This window comes from Hippopotamus amphibius, chromosome 4 (assembly GCF_030028045.1).
Source record: "Hippopotamus amphibius kiboko isolate mHipAmp2 chromosome 4, mHipAmp2.hap2, whole genome shotgun sequence".
NCBI classification, from domain to species: domain Eukaryota; kingdom Metazoa; phylum Chordata; class Mammalia; order Artiodactyla; family Hippopotamidae; genus Hippopotamus; species Hippopotamus amphibius.
The window spans coordinates 49,341,693-49,357,639 of record NC_080189.1 but is presented as its reverse complement, the minus strand read 5'-3'; the positions used below and the strand labels follow the sequence as shown (position 1 = coordinate 49,357,639).

General features: G+C 41.6%; 1 protein-coding gene across 1 annotated transcript in view; it reads right to left on the bottom strand.

Annotated features, from left to right (window-relative positions):
* The window catches only part of JAZF1 (JAZF zinc finger 1), a 314,458-nt gene that overhangs the window by 127,621 nt on the left and 170,890 nt on the right, over positions 1-15,947 (bottom strand). The window contains exon 2 of the mRNA XM_057733614.1: positions 8,948-9,020. Within this exon, the coding sequence (XP_057589597.1) occupies positions 8,948-9,020 (73 nt within the window). The remainder of the gene's footprint in view (positions 1-8,947; positions 9,021-15,947) is intronic.

Genomic DNA, 15,947 nt, shown 5'->3' with positions numbered 1-15,947 from the left:
GTACTGAACATTCATGTACCAACAGGCAGTCAGAAATGAGAACGGGAGGAATCCTGGCATTAGGGGTCAGGAGTCCTCTCCACAGATGTGAGTGCTAAACTCAAGGAATGGAGTGAATGCAGATGGAAGAGCAAAATGCTAGGGACCAACCTTAGGGAGACGCCTCCATGTGTGTGGCAAAGAGGCAGGAGAAAAACCAGGACAGGACACGTTAATGCGTAAAAGGGAGGAAAGGGTTTCAGAAACAGAAAGAGGCCAACGGCATTAAATTTGGTAGGCCAAGCAGGGGAAGGTCTCAGGAAAGAGGCTGTAGGTATCCATGGAGAGAAAACAAAAATGGACAGGGCATTCTTAGGACAGACCAGACCTTAGGATACATGAAATGTGACTAAATGAAGTCAGACAATAGGGCGTTTAAGGCCACACAGACAAGAGATGGATGTAGAGCAGGGGCCTTGGTGCCAGGTTTGAACAATGGAGAGAAACAATGAACAGAATATGTATGAAAAATCCAGATGATAGGGAGGAGGGGAGGGAGGCTCAAGAGGGAGGGGATATGGGGATCTATGTGTAAATACAGCCGATTCACTTTGTTGTACAGCAGAAACTGCACAACTCTGTAAAACAATTATACTCCAAGAAAGATCTGAGGAAAAAAAATTTAAAAAAAAATCCAGATGAAATTGGAGATGGAAAAGAGAGAAGTTGAGACGGGATGCAAAAATGGTCTCCATCTTCTCAGGCCAGGAACTGAGAACACCTGCTGATGAGGGGACTGGGAATTCCTCTGGGAGCGTCAGTACAATGGAAACACTTGAAACTGAGTGTGGTACGTTTAGCAAGGTTTTAACTTGGGATGAAAGGATTGTGGGACAGCCTTGAGTGTCCAGCCGAGGTTGGAAAGGCTGTGTTTGTGGTGCGATGCATTGCACTGCAAGGCACTTTTCTGTAGTGACTCTCAGCAGCTAGCCAGTAGCAAGGCACATGTCAGGTTGACCTGAGGCTGAGGCTGGAGATAATGAGTGGGCAAGGTACCTGGGACAAGGGAATTGACCTAAATTGGTAAATTCAAAACTAATATTCAGCAACTAGCCTGAATGTGGAGGTAAGCAAGGAAGGAAGGGCTGAGATCCTAGAGGTCTCCAGGTAAATGTGGTGCCAGGAAGAGGGCACAAGAAGGAGGCAGCACTGGAGACTCTGATCCACAGGGAAATGTCACAGTTGGAGATATTGAAAATACAGCAGCTCTTGCCTGGGACAAAGCCCAGGAAGTGGGTTTCTACAAAGGGGAAGAAAAAGAAAAGGAAATCTAAGACTATTTCTAAATGGTTTCAATATCACTGAATCTCTTTTGACCAATAAGTTTGAAGATTCTGAAAAAACGTAATGCAGCTTTGAAATGGACTTAAAGATACATAAAAAGAACAGGCACAAATACTTATGGGTAGACAAAAGACTAAAAAATAGCCTGGTATGATTAGAGCTATATAAGCAGCCTCTTTTAAAATACTGATTGCCCTAACTGTAGATGACAAGTAAGTTATACAGGGAAGCTCAGTACCTAAGAAGCAAATCGTATCACTCAGCTCTGCCAAGACTCACCTCTCCTACCATGTGTTTTATGCCAGCAGCACAAGATAATTCCGTTGGAGCAAGCCAAATGTCACGTAAGGGCTCTTTCCAGCTTCCCAATCTCTCCTGAGAGCGCATGGTTCTTGCAGAACACAATAAGCAAGCCAAATCAGGTTACAGATATTACAAGAAAAATCTGGCAGGCAGCCATCTCGGCTTTGTTTCAACTGATGTCCATAAAAATATAGGCAACGAAAATGGTAGCACAATGTCTGGTGTTTGAGATCTGACAGCATGCAACATGTTTATGGCATGCATTAGGCTACAAACTTCAGTCTGGGGCCGGGGCACACAGCAGAACCTCAGATCTGGTGGACAAAGGAGAGAAATAGGAAAGCATGTCTCGTACTGTAATAAATACGATTGCTCTCAGAAGACCACAAACAGGTGGTTTCATGAGAAAAAAAAAAAAAAACCCACTGCTTTCAGATTTAAAAAAATCAAATGCTTCAGGCTTGTTTGTACAAAATAAATAGAAGGGCAGTACACTCTTGGCCAACTGCAGCATTTTTTATGAGGCTATGACTGACTATAATCTGGCAAAAATAAGTCCAACTGAAACAGCAAGAGTGAGGGTTTGGGGGAATTAGGTGAGGTTTTGGAGTGGGAATGAAAGTGTGAAAGAGGAAGAAAGCTTTCATTAAGCAGTTCAGATTCTACTCGGGGAATGTTCTTAAAAAAGCATCCAGACTAATTTTATTTTCATTCAAAACAACCTCTTATTTAGTATATTTTTCCTTTACGTTCTTGAACACATTTACAATGACAGCTTTCAAGTCTTTGTTTCCTAAATATATAACATCTGAGCCATCTCAGGGAGGGTGTCAATTGACTTCTCATCTAAGGGTAAGATTTTCCTATGTCTTTCATGTCTAGTAATTTTTTAATGTGTATTAGACATTGTGTATCTGATTAATTTCTATGAAGACTACTGATTTTTGTTCTAGCAGGCAGTTCAGTCGTCTCAGGCTGATCGTGACGAACTCGTGTAGGCTTACATTTATGCTTTATTAGGGCCGACCTGTGGAAAGCCAAAGGGGTTCCCGAGACCTTCTAACTTGTCAGGACTCACCTCCAAACTGTCTCCTCTGAAGAGCTTATGGAGTCTTGGTTTTAGGAGCTCGTAGGGTATCTCTAGAGCAGGCCACACTCTAAGACGAAGTCCTTATTTCTAATTCCAGTCTTTCTGGTACCTCAGTTGGAAGATTAGGGTATTAATAGTTGCTGTTCCATGCTGGCTGGGCTGGAATGCAATACCTACCAGCACTGCTTAGTCTCTCATCTCAGTGTTTCATTCTCACCTCTGTAGCTGCTGCTCTTTGGTAAGACTTACCCTGAATATGTCCACCCTCAGCCATGCACTCATGAAGGACCCTCATATAGACCTTCGTGGCCCCTTTCTGCACAGACACCTCATCTCCAGTCCCCCTGCTCCCCAGATTCCAGCAGCTTTAGTTGCCCCAACTCTGGCATCTCTCTCCTTGAGTTCTAGCTCACTCAACTGCAGTAGGGAAACTGTCCTCGGTCAGTAAGCCAGATGACCAGGGGGCTGACTTCCTAAGTCTCCTTTCTCTCAGGGATGAAGTCTCACACTGCCTATTGTCCAGAGCCTGCAAACCACTGTCTCATCCATCTGTCTGGTTGTTTATGGTGGGGAAACTAGCAATGGCCATTGTTTAGCATACTTTATGATGCATTCCATGTGAATGCTATCCCACTCCACTTTCATCACATAGCACATGGGAAGTAGAGGCTTCTTGTGTCTCACGGAAGTGTTCCCAGAATCAATGATTTATTCACTCTCTCATTCACTCATATACAAATTCATACTCACTCATTCAATAAACATTTATTGAGAGTCTACTATGTGCAGGATCCTGTTCTGGGGGCTGGGGACACAGCTGTGGGAGACAGAAAGTGTACCTGCCCTCGGTGGCAACTGTTCTGGCCCTGCTCCAAAGCAATGCTTCCACTGAATTTGTTTCTCTAATTACTGACTTGATAGAGAAACGGGAGACTTAGCATGAGCAGAATATAAAAAATAATAAAAAGACCTATTGCTTATACAACACCTCCTATGTCCCAGGCACTGCTATATGTGTTCTGTCCACACTGACTTAATACCCACAGTTAGGAAGGTATTATTATTATTATTATTAGAGCCAAGGAAACAGAGGCTGAGACTTGCCAACTTGCTCACATAGCTCATGCATAGCAGAAACAGCACTTAAACCTAAGCAGTCTGACTCCTGCTCCCATACTCTTCACCACTGCACTGCTCTACTTCTTAAAGAGAGAAGAGAATGACACTGGAGATGATGGGGAAGAAACAGAGATTGTTCTAAATAAACCCACAAACAAGCTTTATTTTTCATAGAAGGCATCTAGGTGTCTGGGCAGGCTGAGAGAAGCAAATGGATCACTATTCAAATAAGCACAAAGTAGAAGTTGATGGAGTTGGCACATAAGGGCAGAATTTTGTCCTTGTTTTCCCAGCCAAATATGAGGGAAATGGCAATGTTCTACATTTTGAATCAGAAAAAGAGCAGGCTGTCCTGAATAAAAGGCTTCACGGTTCCTTGGGGAAGTTGAGGATGTAGGTGGAAGTGACTGAATTCTAGCAATCCCCAACTAGCAGGACTAGTCCCATCAGATGCTTCAAGAAAAAGTGCTCTGGGATCAGGTGCATGTGAAAATTATACTATCCCTCTTGGAGACTTGGAATGCATATCAGCATAGGAGAGGATCTGATTAAATCCTTTGGGTAAAGAAACCCATGTTGTTTAACTCAGGATTTTCCCAAATCAATTGACCACAGAACCTTTTTGTGAATAAGTGAGGGTGTGTGTGTGTGTGTGTGTGTGTGTGTGAGAGAGAGAGAGAGAGGGAGGGAGGGAGGGAGGGAGAGTGGGAGAAGAGAGCAGGTAAACACCTAGTGAAATTACTGTTCTAGGAACCCCATTTTAGAATTCGCTGTTTAGTAGCAAACACTAAGCTAAATGAAAGTTCATTTTTAGAAGAGGTCAAACTTAACTACTACTGTGCCAAGCAGTGCAGGGAGCCTTACAAAGAGAATTCAAGTGGAGCTGTAGTTTAGGAATGAGAGGTTATTACTTTTTTATTAGGTAGTAAATGACAAGGACTGAATACAAGAAGGTACCCATTTGTGCCTAGGCATGATATTCCTTTATAGTTTATACCAAAATGATACATACATTTTAAAAATTAAAAGTTAATTTGGAAACTTCAATTATTTTAATACAAAAATATTTTGTAGAGAAAATAGTGTAATTAACAGCCACGGCCACGTTTGTAACCATGTCATTAAGTTATCCCAGTTACCCACTTCTGGGGAGTCACAAGTTACTAATAAGCCATCTTGTCACCTCGAGGCAGCTACCTGAACTATATAACAATAATCTGAAGGAAACATCCAGATGCAGCCCAACTCTTCTCATCAACCTTTGTAAGGAGATACCTGCCTTCACCCTGCAGCTTATCTATCATCTGCCTACCGGTGAGAGGTGGTGGAGGACAGTTTCCTGTGCCCTCACAGTGCTCTGCCCTTTCTTTCCTCCCAATCTAAGATGCTAAGGCATCCTTTCCCACTCTAGCTGAAGCCTGCTATGCCAGGATGCACCCTGCATGCTCAAGCCAGTTTCCTGGTAACAATACATCACTTAGGAGCTCCTGGTCACCTCTCTCATAGCATTTTTTAGCTTCTGCCATCTCCTGTTGTTTAATTTTACTAGGTTGTTACCCTCCAATTAGCTACAGCGTCGTATTTACTCTTATCTTTGTATCTTTCTGCATCCCCTCTGCCGAGCTGTACTACCCAATTTTTCCATCATTAGTTTTCCAAATTCTCCTTTAACTTTTCTAAGCTTGTATTTTACTCTCTGATAATCTCAACAAGGCAGGCTGTAGAGCGATTAGAAACAAAGGTTCTGGAGCCTAACTGTGCAGGTCTGAACCCAATACTCCACTTCCTACCAGCTGGGGACCTAGGGCAAGTTACTTAACTTCTCTGGGTCTCAATTTCTGAACCTGTAAAATGAAGATCATCACAGTACTTCCTTCATGTGGTTACTGTGACGATGAAATGAAATGAAATGAAATAAGCAATGTGAAAAATGCTTAGCATAGAGCTCAAGGCATAAAAAGAGTTGTTTGCTCTTTCTAGTATTATTTCTTCTATACTGTCTCTTATATCCAAAACCTAGCTTTTCTTCTTGCCCTTTATACTCTCGTACCTTTTTTCCATGTGTATAAATATTGCACAGACTCAGCAATTAAATTTCCTATTACATGAACTTGTCATTTTCTCACGTTACAAAATTAAAAGAACTTCCTATCCTTAAAATTCATATCCATCTTTTTTCTCCCCAGAACTACTCCTACAACCCTCACTAGTGCATTCAATCTCCCTCTTTCTCTATTTTTATTTTAAAATTTGCTCAGTTGTTCTTAACAGCCCCACTTTTAAAGGAATTAAAGTTTTGTTCAACACATTATGTTTAAGAGAGTAAAGCAATTTAAAATAGGTATAAACAAAGGCTCTCCAAGTTCTACTCAGTTTTTTTTTTTTTTTAATCCAAAAAGCGAACTCCATTTTAGGAACCCTAGCTCTGCAATTTTAGTCAATGTTATGGCCAAAGGAAGTTTCATCTCAATTTTGAGGTGTCCCAAAGAACATTAGAGTTGCATAAACAGATATATGAGCAGAAAAATATTAATTCTTTTCCTGTCTTCACTGCTCAGCAAAATTAAGATTTTATTTTCCCCTGAGGTTTAAAGTGACAAAAACATTTTTTCAATTTTATTTTTTTGAATAGTACTCTTTTCTGCAGTGTTCAGGATACCGCCATCAAGCTGACTTTCTTTCACATCACCTAACCGTACACAGTCCTTCTTTTGACTTAAAGATCACGAGTAAACGTCTCAATCCCCTCCATGTGTCTGCTTCTCTACCAGCCAGGATATGATACGGTGAATTCTCTATTGTCTCAGACCTCTAAATACAATGATGCGTCCAGTTTAAGACACATCTTCTCCAGAACTAACTTCCAGCTTACAGCAAATAAAGGAGACAGAGGAACCTGCCAAACGGCCTCTTGGAGACAAACTAAAAGAAACCCAGGAGGGAGGAGCATTCTGTGGGACACTCTTCAATAAATCACTGTTCCAGATTAAAAGAAACGTGCGGCGCAATGTGATGTTCTGGATTGGACACTGAGTTAGACAAATAGCAATAATGGACTTGTTTAGATCGTCTGGGGAAAGCTGCATATGATCAAGGCATTAGATTAGATGCAAATGTACTGAAAAAGCAGAGATCACTGACAAAACTGAGCAGACTGCAAAAGAGTATGTACAGCTTTGGGTCAAAAATTATATAGCATTTTGTATTTGTTTATGTATTTATTTTTACTGAAGTGTAGATGCTGTTATATAGTATTTTTAAAAACTGATCTGAAAAATATATGTTAAGGTGTCACCAGTAGTGATATCTGGGTGGTGGGAATGTGATGTTTTAATAAAAAAATTTGTTTGATTATATTTTCTAATTTTCTACAATGCCTGCATACAGCTATAATAATAAAAGGTTATTTTTTTTAAATGACTCATTTTCTCCCAGAAGACTCATCTCATAAAGTTCACACCCACTGATTATACCCTGACTCTCTAGGATTCGAGCACAACCTACTGCACAGTTTATGCTTAACTACCATACTTGATTCAAGTTCTCTGGTGGATTTTTTTGTCTGTGGCCCTTGTCCCTATTCCTCAACGTCACTGGAGTCCCAGTTCACACCCAGCAGAGTATTCATTCCTTTAGTGAGTATAACGCCTGTGTAATTGGTAGACCCTTGCTGCCCACATGGCTGACAATACAAACAGGAAGAATGAATGTGAAAATCTCATAGACTCGCATTGGAATAAGGCTCAGTAGTGCACGCATTTGTATATACATAGGTAACATACTTTACCAAAATACATTAGCCACACTATTAAAAAGTCCTACTCAATACTATAATTAACCTATAAGACTGTTTATCCTATTCCTCAATATTACCAGGCTAATTCACATACATTACATTCACAGAATTCTAACGTATGCTTAAAGACTTTTCAAAACCCATGCTAACCTTGGGAAACAACACAGGTTTTGTGAGAAATCCAGATAACCACATACATCTTTATTTGCGTCTGATGTGATTTTGAAGGTGTGCTACTTAAAACATCACCAAAACTGTGGGTAATAAAAAACTGTAGATATTTTATCTCAGTTCCAGGAAAAGCTGATAAGTAGGAAGCCCAAAGAAGATATGTAAATAGATGTTTACAATAATGAATCCTTTAAAAAACATGCTTCATCAAAGAACTTGAAACTCAGCACAGTGACTCCAATTCAAAGCCCTCATCAGACAAGATTTAAGTAAATTTTCTATAAAGGCATTAAAATGAAACAGTACAGATAATTCATTCCCAGCTTTCCACCTCAGATCCTGAACCTCAGCACTGGTACCAAGAAATCAGAAACACTCTTGCCTTATATGAAAAAGGGACAGTCAATTGAAAAATTCGAGCACTGAATTATGAGCAGAGATTTTTTCATTACCATTAAAAACTAGTTTTGCTTTACCTCTGCCTTTTTCTCTTGGGGGTAGAGGGTTGTTTTCTTAACATAAGTTGATTTCAGTTTCTCTTCAAAAATCCCTGTCTCCTTAATTATTTGAGTTGGCTGAAACACCAAGTCCTCTTTTAGACCCGATATATCAAGTTCTAACTGTTCTCTAAGGTCGTGCTCACATGTTCAGTTTCAGTAAAAACTCATGTGACTCGATACAGATGGGGTCAGTTGAGAATGTTTTTACTAAAAGATGAGTTGCTACTAAGTAACTTTGATATTAAATTATTTCAATTTGTAATATCCTGATATATTCTGATATTCCAACAATGTTCTGAATTCATAAAGCACCTCTTCACCCCAGGGTTTAAAAGTTTCACTCACATAAATCCATTAATCTCCCAAACTGCCCTATGAAGTCAAAAGAGCGTATTCTAACTCTGCATACAAAATACTTCCAAAATGAGCTTATAAATCAGTCATGTTTTCCACCATACGAACAGAGAACTACAACCTGCCTCTCCCCAACAGAGAAATAAGAAAATTCCATATAGAGGTTGATTTTAAATAATCTCCTGTAAATATGTGAAGACTGAAAACATTTTTCCTACCCTGTTAAAAAGATACATTTAAAAAATAAACGTGGCAGATATGAGGTTGCTATAAATTCTGAAAATGACTTACCTATTAATGTAACTGAGGGCAACATAGGTTGGCTGCTGTAATTCTTGTTTTTCTAAAACACGTGGATCTGTATCTGAAATAAAAACACAATTATGATTTTTCAGCTTTCGCATCAGAATATATGAGTCTACCTAACCTAAAGTAACAGAGGCTAAATGGAGAAAAAGATTAATTTAGTAGACTTCTTTTTAAAGAAACCTCAGTCAGCAAAGCATAATCATTTGTTCATTCATTCATAAATAACAAGATATTGCATTACTTTTCAAGAGAATTCCAAACATCAACAGTGATAAAATGTCCATCTGTCACACAAACTCTTGCACAATCCCCCTCATAAATATTGGTTTTCACTGCTTACAGTTACAATGTTGGCATGGTTTTTGGTGGTTAATCGGCCTAAGAAAGAAAGTCTCTGTTAATTATGCTCACTTCAATGCTGGAACAAATTAGTTGCCATTGGAAAGCTCCATCAATTTGAAAATCTACTATTGTTCTTATTCACTGAACACTTCTCTGGGTTTGGATTCACATTCCAGAGGACAACTCTTCTCCTTAATTATATAATGAGTTTATTATAACTTTTCTAGACTCTCAACCAGAAATTCTCATGCTGGTTCAGAATCCACAAATACCACCATTCATCAGAAGGTTTTTTATTTTTTTGCCTTTGAAGAGCTCAAATTCGACACCATAGCAACCTTCCCTAACAGTGCTTCTGCAACACAGCTCAAAAATGCACTTTTCACAACTAGAAATATACTCTCAAGCTTCTCATGTAGAGAAATATATTGTACTAAATATATGCAAAAACAATGTTTCTATAGTAAGATTGTAAAGAAACAACACATTTTTGTTTTCTTAGAAAAAGGTTCAGACATTTCACACAGATTTCTTTTCATTACAATCTCGTTTAAAACCATCTCATTATTAGAACTCTTCCAGCTGCACTTGGCAATAACACCTTCTTTGATGTAATGACAGATGTTGTTTCAAGCACCCTTGTACAGGAAGTGTTTACTGCACGTGGTGGATGTAAGATACACATGCTAACTCCAAAGTGCGTTAACAGGTCATGGTAGGCGATGCAGACACAGTGGCATAGAGCACGAGTGGCAAAAATGATTGCATAAAAATCAATTTACAATGCTTTCCACTCCCAGACAAAAATCGGACAGTAGTGGCAATTTCATTCTTGGTATTAAAGTTAAGAATCTCATGTTCATTTTATTGTTTTTCCTGTGCCAAGAATTTCAGAGACATACTATTCAGAAATCCTGCTTCCTGGGTCTCTGCCATCACAAGTCCATGAAAGCCAACTTCTGAAACAAGAGACAAAGGCTCGCTGAATGGCTCCATCAAGTCGGGCCTTGAGGTCTTGGCAGCGCAAGTGAGAACAGAGCAGTAACTCTGCATTCCCTCTGCCTCCTACGATGATTACATACACAACTGAGGCTGTCTGCAGATCGCCAGCCTACAGAAATACTGTTTTCTTACCTTGTTCCACCATCTTCCATAACCTAGGCTAGACTTATGCTCACATACCCTCAAACTATGAGTGGTGAAATGGACTTCCAGAAGCTTACAAACGCCTCTCCATGACAACAACAACAAGAACAAAACCATCTGAAAGCATCTCAGGCAGGATTCTCCTGTTTTACTAGAATGCAGACTCCGGTAACTGACAAGAAAGCAGAACCTCCAGACAGATGTCCACCAGGCCTGAGACATCTTATTAAATGTTTCCTTGGGCAACCTTTAGAATATCCATGCAAGCGTCATGTTTTTAAAATGAAATTAGGCACTTAGTGCCCACAAATCAGGAGAAGGTTGCACAAGTGCTACTGGAGGAAAAGCATCACGGGCTGGTTGTGAATAAACATCACCTGCTTCCTGGCTGACTGGTGTGCGGTGAGCGTGACTCACCATTTTATAGATTTAATTACACTGTGGAGCACTTCACATTCAGTAAAAGTAAAATAGCTGCCTTCATTATTTCTTCCTCCCTGACAGAAATGTAACTGTCTGATGCTAAAAACTCTCCCCAGGAGAGGATCAGAGTGACAAGGGCTTAGGGTGTTCACAGCAGGACGATGACGTCCTCCCCACGAAGACAGAACATCATGAGCAGGCTGACCTGGAGAGAGCAACGCCAGCCCCTGGAAACTGCTGACCACAACAACAAAAACTTCCTTAAACCATGTGCCACCGCACTGAGACCTTTTCTGTATGTCGCTACAATAAGGAACGTGGTAGGAATTGCAGTGGCTACAGTGCACCATCTCCCAGATACTTCTCTGCCTTGTTTACAGCACCAGTGAAAACGTGGACCTGGAACACTGGCTACCGTCGCCCAGAGATAAAACCCACCTCAGTAAATGGTCTGTGAGATAGAAACACTTGAATTTTTCATGGCCGTGTGATGTTCCTTACACTGGCAACTGGCAAGAAAGTAAAGCACTCCATACTGCAGCTACCTACAGCCCCATATCACAACGCCCTACCTCTTTTATATCACAAAGAAGGGACAGGAAGATAAACCCAAACTCTTTCAGCAGGGCAGGGCACAGCCCAAAAAAAGCACTAAGAGCTGACTGTTTTCTATCTCATAACACCCCTTGCACGTTCAGATTTCAAGCTGACTGAAGGCTAAGAGAATTCAAATATGAAAATGTATTTTAAAATACCCAAGTGATAAAAACCTATCAACTTCAAAGTTTCTAAAACACAGCATCCTCTACAGTAGACAGCAATGTGCTTCTTCTACCTTTCCTAGTTCGGGGTAATAGCTTGAACGCACAGCTCTACAGTAAGGATGAAACACAAAGTGGAAGCTTGCTGTAGCTCATCTAGTCCTACTGCCCTGTGGTTTTAAAGATTCAATTAAATGGCAAAAGACTCAATGTCACAGCACCAGCTCCCATGACTTCAAGTAGTGAAGAGAAAAGCCAGGCAGATGGCAGAAATAAGGAAAAGACAGCCTTCAGACACTTCTGGATAAGAACTAGAGTTAAGCATGATGAAAGAAGGGCAAATGGCACACCTTGTTCCATCAGGGAGGCCTGTGTTTACCAGCTCTGCTGTCTGTCTCAGTGGCAACCGAGTGCCTGGATTTGGGACCTATGTTGAGTCTTTCGTAGCGCTATCTCCAAGCTTCCAGGAAAACTATCAAAGTTGTCTGCTGGGTTAACGGAGGCTAACTGATGAGCTCATGGGCTTTGGCTGTGCTTCAGCTAGTCTACACTGCTGGGATTTTACATACCTGGAATTATTTCCAATATAACAAAGTCAGAAACCAGCCATACTACTTCTCAAACAAGACTAATGAGGCCTCTATCGGCAATGAGCTATTTGCAGGCTGGGAGGCAGCAGTGAGGGGGAGACAGGATATCATGCCCCCCAAAAAGGCCTTCTTCAAATGTGATATCCTCCAAACGCCGGGCTCATTGCTCCGTGTGGAGGGCAACAGTGGGAGGCCTGAGACAACGTGGGTGGGAAGGCAGCCCCAGAGGACTCTGGAGAGGCAAAGGCCCACCCAGCCAGATGACGGATACTGAAGGCCCAGGCTGGAAACACCACTTCTCTGTGGACTCACTTGGTAATAATTAATGGGCACATTAATTCTCAGTCTTCCCCCCAACAGATGAACCCACAAAGCCAAAGAGTCTTATTTGTCCAGCAAAGCCTTCCACAACATCCCTGGCTGAGCACGTGCATCCCTCCTCCTCTCTCTGCACCACCTCATCCCCAGCACTGGCCCTGCACTGTGTCACCACAGAGGCAGGCTCTGGGCATATCCTTTCCCTTCCCGTGCTTCTCAGAGGTGAACTGTCTCAATTTCTTTCCTCTCTCCAGCACTCAGCTCGGGGCCAGGCACATAGGAGATGCATAATCATTCTTAAATGGATACACTAATTTTATGATGAGAAAAATTGAAGATTTTTGGTCGAACATGGGAGATGGATCAAAGGCATTTGTTTCCTTCACCATCCAAGGCCCCATGAAGGAAGAAATAAAGGAATTAAAAACTCTCCAGGAATAGAAAAAAAAGGGGGAGACATTAACAGACAAGTGATTTCAACGCGTGTTTTGGAAGGTGGAAAGCTCATACAGGAGTGACAAGTGACCTGGAGAGTAGAGGAAGCTATAGTCCAAGTGCCCATTAATTACAGGAAACGAGGGAGATGCATGGGTCAGGAGGGGAACCCAGTGTAAAAGCCCCGAGAGGCCCTGGACTTGGAGGTACCAGGTGTTGCAAAAGGCAAGGAAGGGAAGGTTCAGGGTTGAAAACAGGAGAATTGTTTTAAAGGTTGATTATCTAGAGACACTGAAGCAGGAAACCAAGCACAGCAGAGATAGAGGGGGAGTGGGGAGAACACAGTGCTGAAAACAAGAGGATTAAAGTGGAAATATACCTATGCCACTGGTCCCAAGAACTCTGGCCACCAGGCGGGAGGACTCCTCTCTGATTAAGCTAAGTGGGCGCAGAGACAAGATCGCCAGATGCCGACATCTGGTGATTCCCTGATTAAGTGATCTCCCTGCAGATAAGTCCATGGCCAACAAGCTCCATCCATGCCTCCATCCAGAGCCTCCCATCAGCTTTTTATTGCCTTGGTGCCTTAGACAGTAGCCAAGAACAGTCAAGGAATGATCATTAGACATTTGAGGGGAAGTCTTGAACATGAATGGGAGACACCGAAACAAATACGTGGTGGGAGACAGGAGCAAAGGAGCAGACAAACTGAGGCTGGGAAAGTTAAGTGGCACGCCTATTTACACAAACCCAGTTAAGAGCAGGGCTAGGACCTGAGGCCCATTAGGCCCGCATTTCGACCATTTAAAAGGCTGCTCATCCCCTGAAGTCAACTCATTGCTACCATCCAGTTGTAACACTGGCCTCCATACAGACAATCTTTATAGCTTTCTTAAAAGCCCAGCAAAGTTCTGTTGCAAATTTCACTCCACTTTTAGGGCTGAATTTTGATGAACCAACAATTTACAAAGACCAACTTTTAATTCACAGCTAGTTTACTTCAGCTGCTGAAATAAATATTTCCTGCTGGCAACGGTCCTTTCAAAAATAAAAAACCCTACAATTGCACATAACCAGCCTTTGAATGGATCAACTTTTCCTTCATTTATAGACACGTCATTTGAAACTTTTCCCAAGCCATAATTTCCATTACAGGGCAGTCAGTGCAAATTACAGTGAGATTCTTGCCTTTCCAAATTCAATGTGAAATCCAGATGCAGTTAAGTGTTGCTGTAAACTTTATGAGTTAAATATCCAAAAGTCGGGGACATTGTGCGGTACAATAACACCATCTATTAAAAAAGCATTCATGTTTCTATTTGTAGCCTGAGTTTTCCTCCACAAGTGAATGAACAAACATTATTCAACCAAGAACCGTTCGGACTGATTTATAAACAAACACAGCGTACTGCAGCCTTTCCAGTTTCTGGCATAGCCAGAGGGTTAAAGTTATTAGAAATAGATAATTCTCACCAGGATGCTTTCTAACTTCACCAACCCATCAAACTCCTAGGGTCATTGATGACTGTTTGAGAGTCGTAGCTATTTTTCCCCAAGTATAAGATGTGTGGCCTTATATGCATGACACTATCAGTCCACACTCTTCAGCCAAATTCTCCACTTTGTTACCTGTGACAAGAGAGACTGCCAGAGTCCATCACGGCTGCCAGGTATGCTTGTGTAGTGCACAACCTGTACATCTGTATATAGCGACCCTGAAGACTGGGGTGCTGAGGTTACATAACAACAAAATTCTTCCAAACAGGAAAAAGGCCAAAACTCAGTCCCATTTGATCTCACATGCATGTGTGCATGTACACACAAATGAACGTGTCTGCTTTTCCCAGAAATAAACCTGATGATGGATCCAAGTAGCATGTGATACAGAAGACCATAAAAGAGCTTCTATGTCACCCCTGCCCATGGGAAGACCCTAAAAGCATGTATCTGGAAGAGAAGAGAGCTGCTGGTGGGTGAGGCTAAGTGACAAAATAAAAGGCGGGAGAAAATGAGGCTTTTGAAGTCCTCTCTTCAAGGCTGGAAGGAAAATGGCTGTTCATGAAAAAAGACCTTCCACTCTCCTTCTGCCTAAAACTGTTCGCTCAAGGAAATTCTACCCATCTTTCAAGGTGTTGGCCTGTATACCACCTCTACCAGGCGTTTTGCTACACACATTTGCAAATCTGTCTTAACGCCACATCAAAATGGAAGTTCCTTAAGGGACCAGATCATAGAGGCCACAAACCCTAAGTCCAGTGCTTTGTAAGTCATCAGTGAACATATGCTGAACAAATAAATGAATACCCTGGACATGCACAACACAAAAGACACAAAAGACAGGCATCTGGCTCAGACTGTTCGACTCGGAGAGTCAGATGACAGGAGAGGAAAACAGACTCAAGCATGAGTGACTGTCCAGTACAGAGAGATACTTACATGAAAAATATATACCAGTAAGCACAGATGTGCAGAAAGGTAGAAAATGATGCAAAAGTCAGAATAATGGGGATGGTGGCAGAAAGGGCTAGTCTGGGAAGGATTTACTGATGAATAGGAGCTGAGCTGGGTTTTGAAGGAAGGGAGTTAGGGTAGAGAGTGGTTCATAGGTGAGGTTAGGGGAATCTAACAATGGCAGGAAGTTTGAAGCAGAAAGCTCAGGTGAGACGTCTGTGGGTACTGTGTAAAGGTAGTAGGGCTGAAGAGCTGATATTCATTAGTTATAAAATACTTTAAAACAGCAGTTCTGAACTGTGGGCAATTTTGCCCCACCCCACCCCCCTACTGGGATATCTGCCAGTGTCTAGAGACAACTGAGGGGAGGATGTTACTGGCATCCAGTGGGTAGAGGCCAGGGATGCTGCTAAACATCCTACAATGCACACACAGGACAGCACCCCACCCCCCACGCCCAAGAATCACCTGGCCTAAAATGCCAATAGGACAGACATTGAGAAACACTGTGTTAGA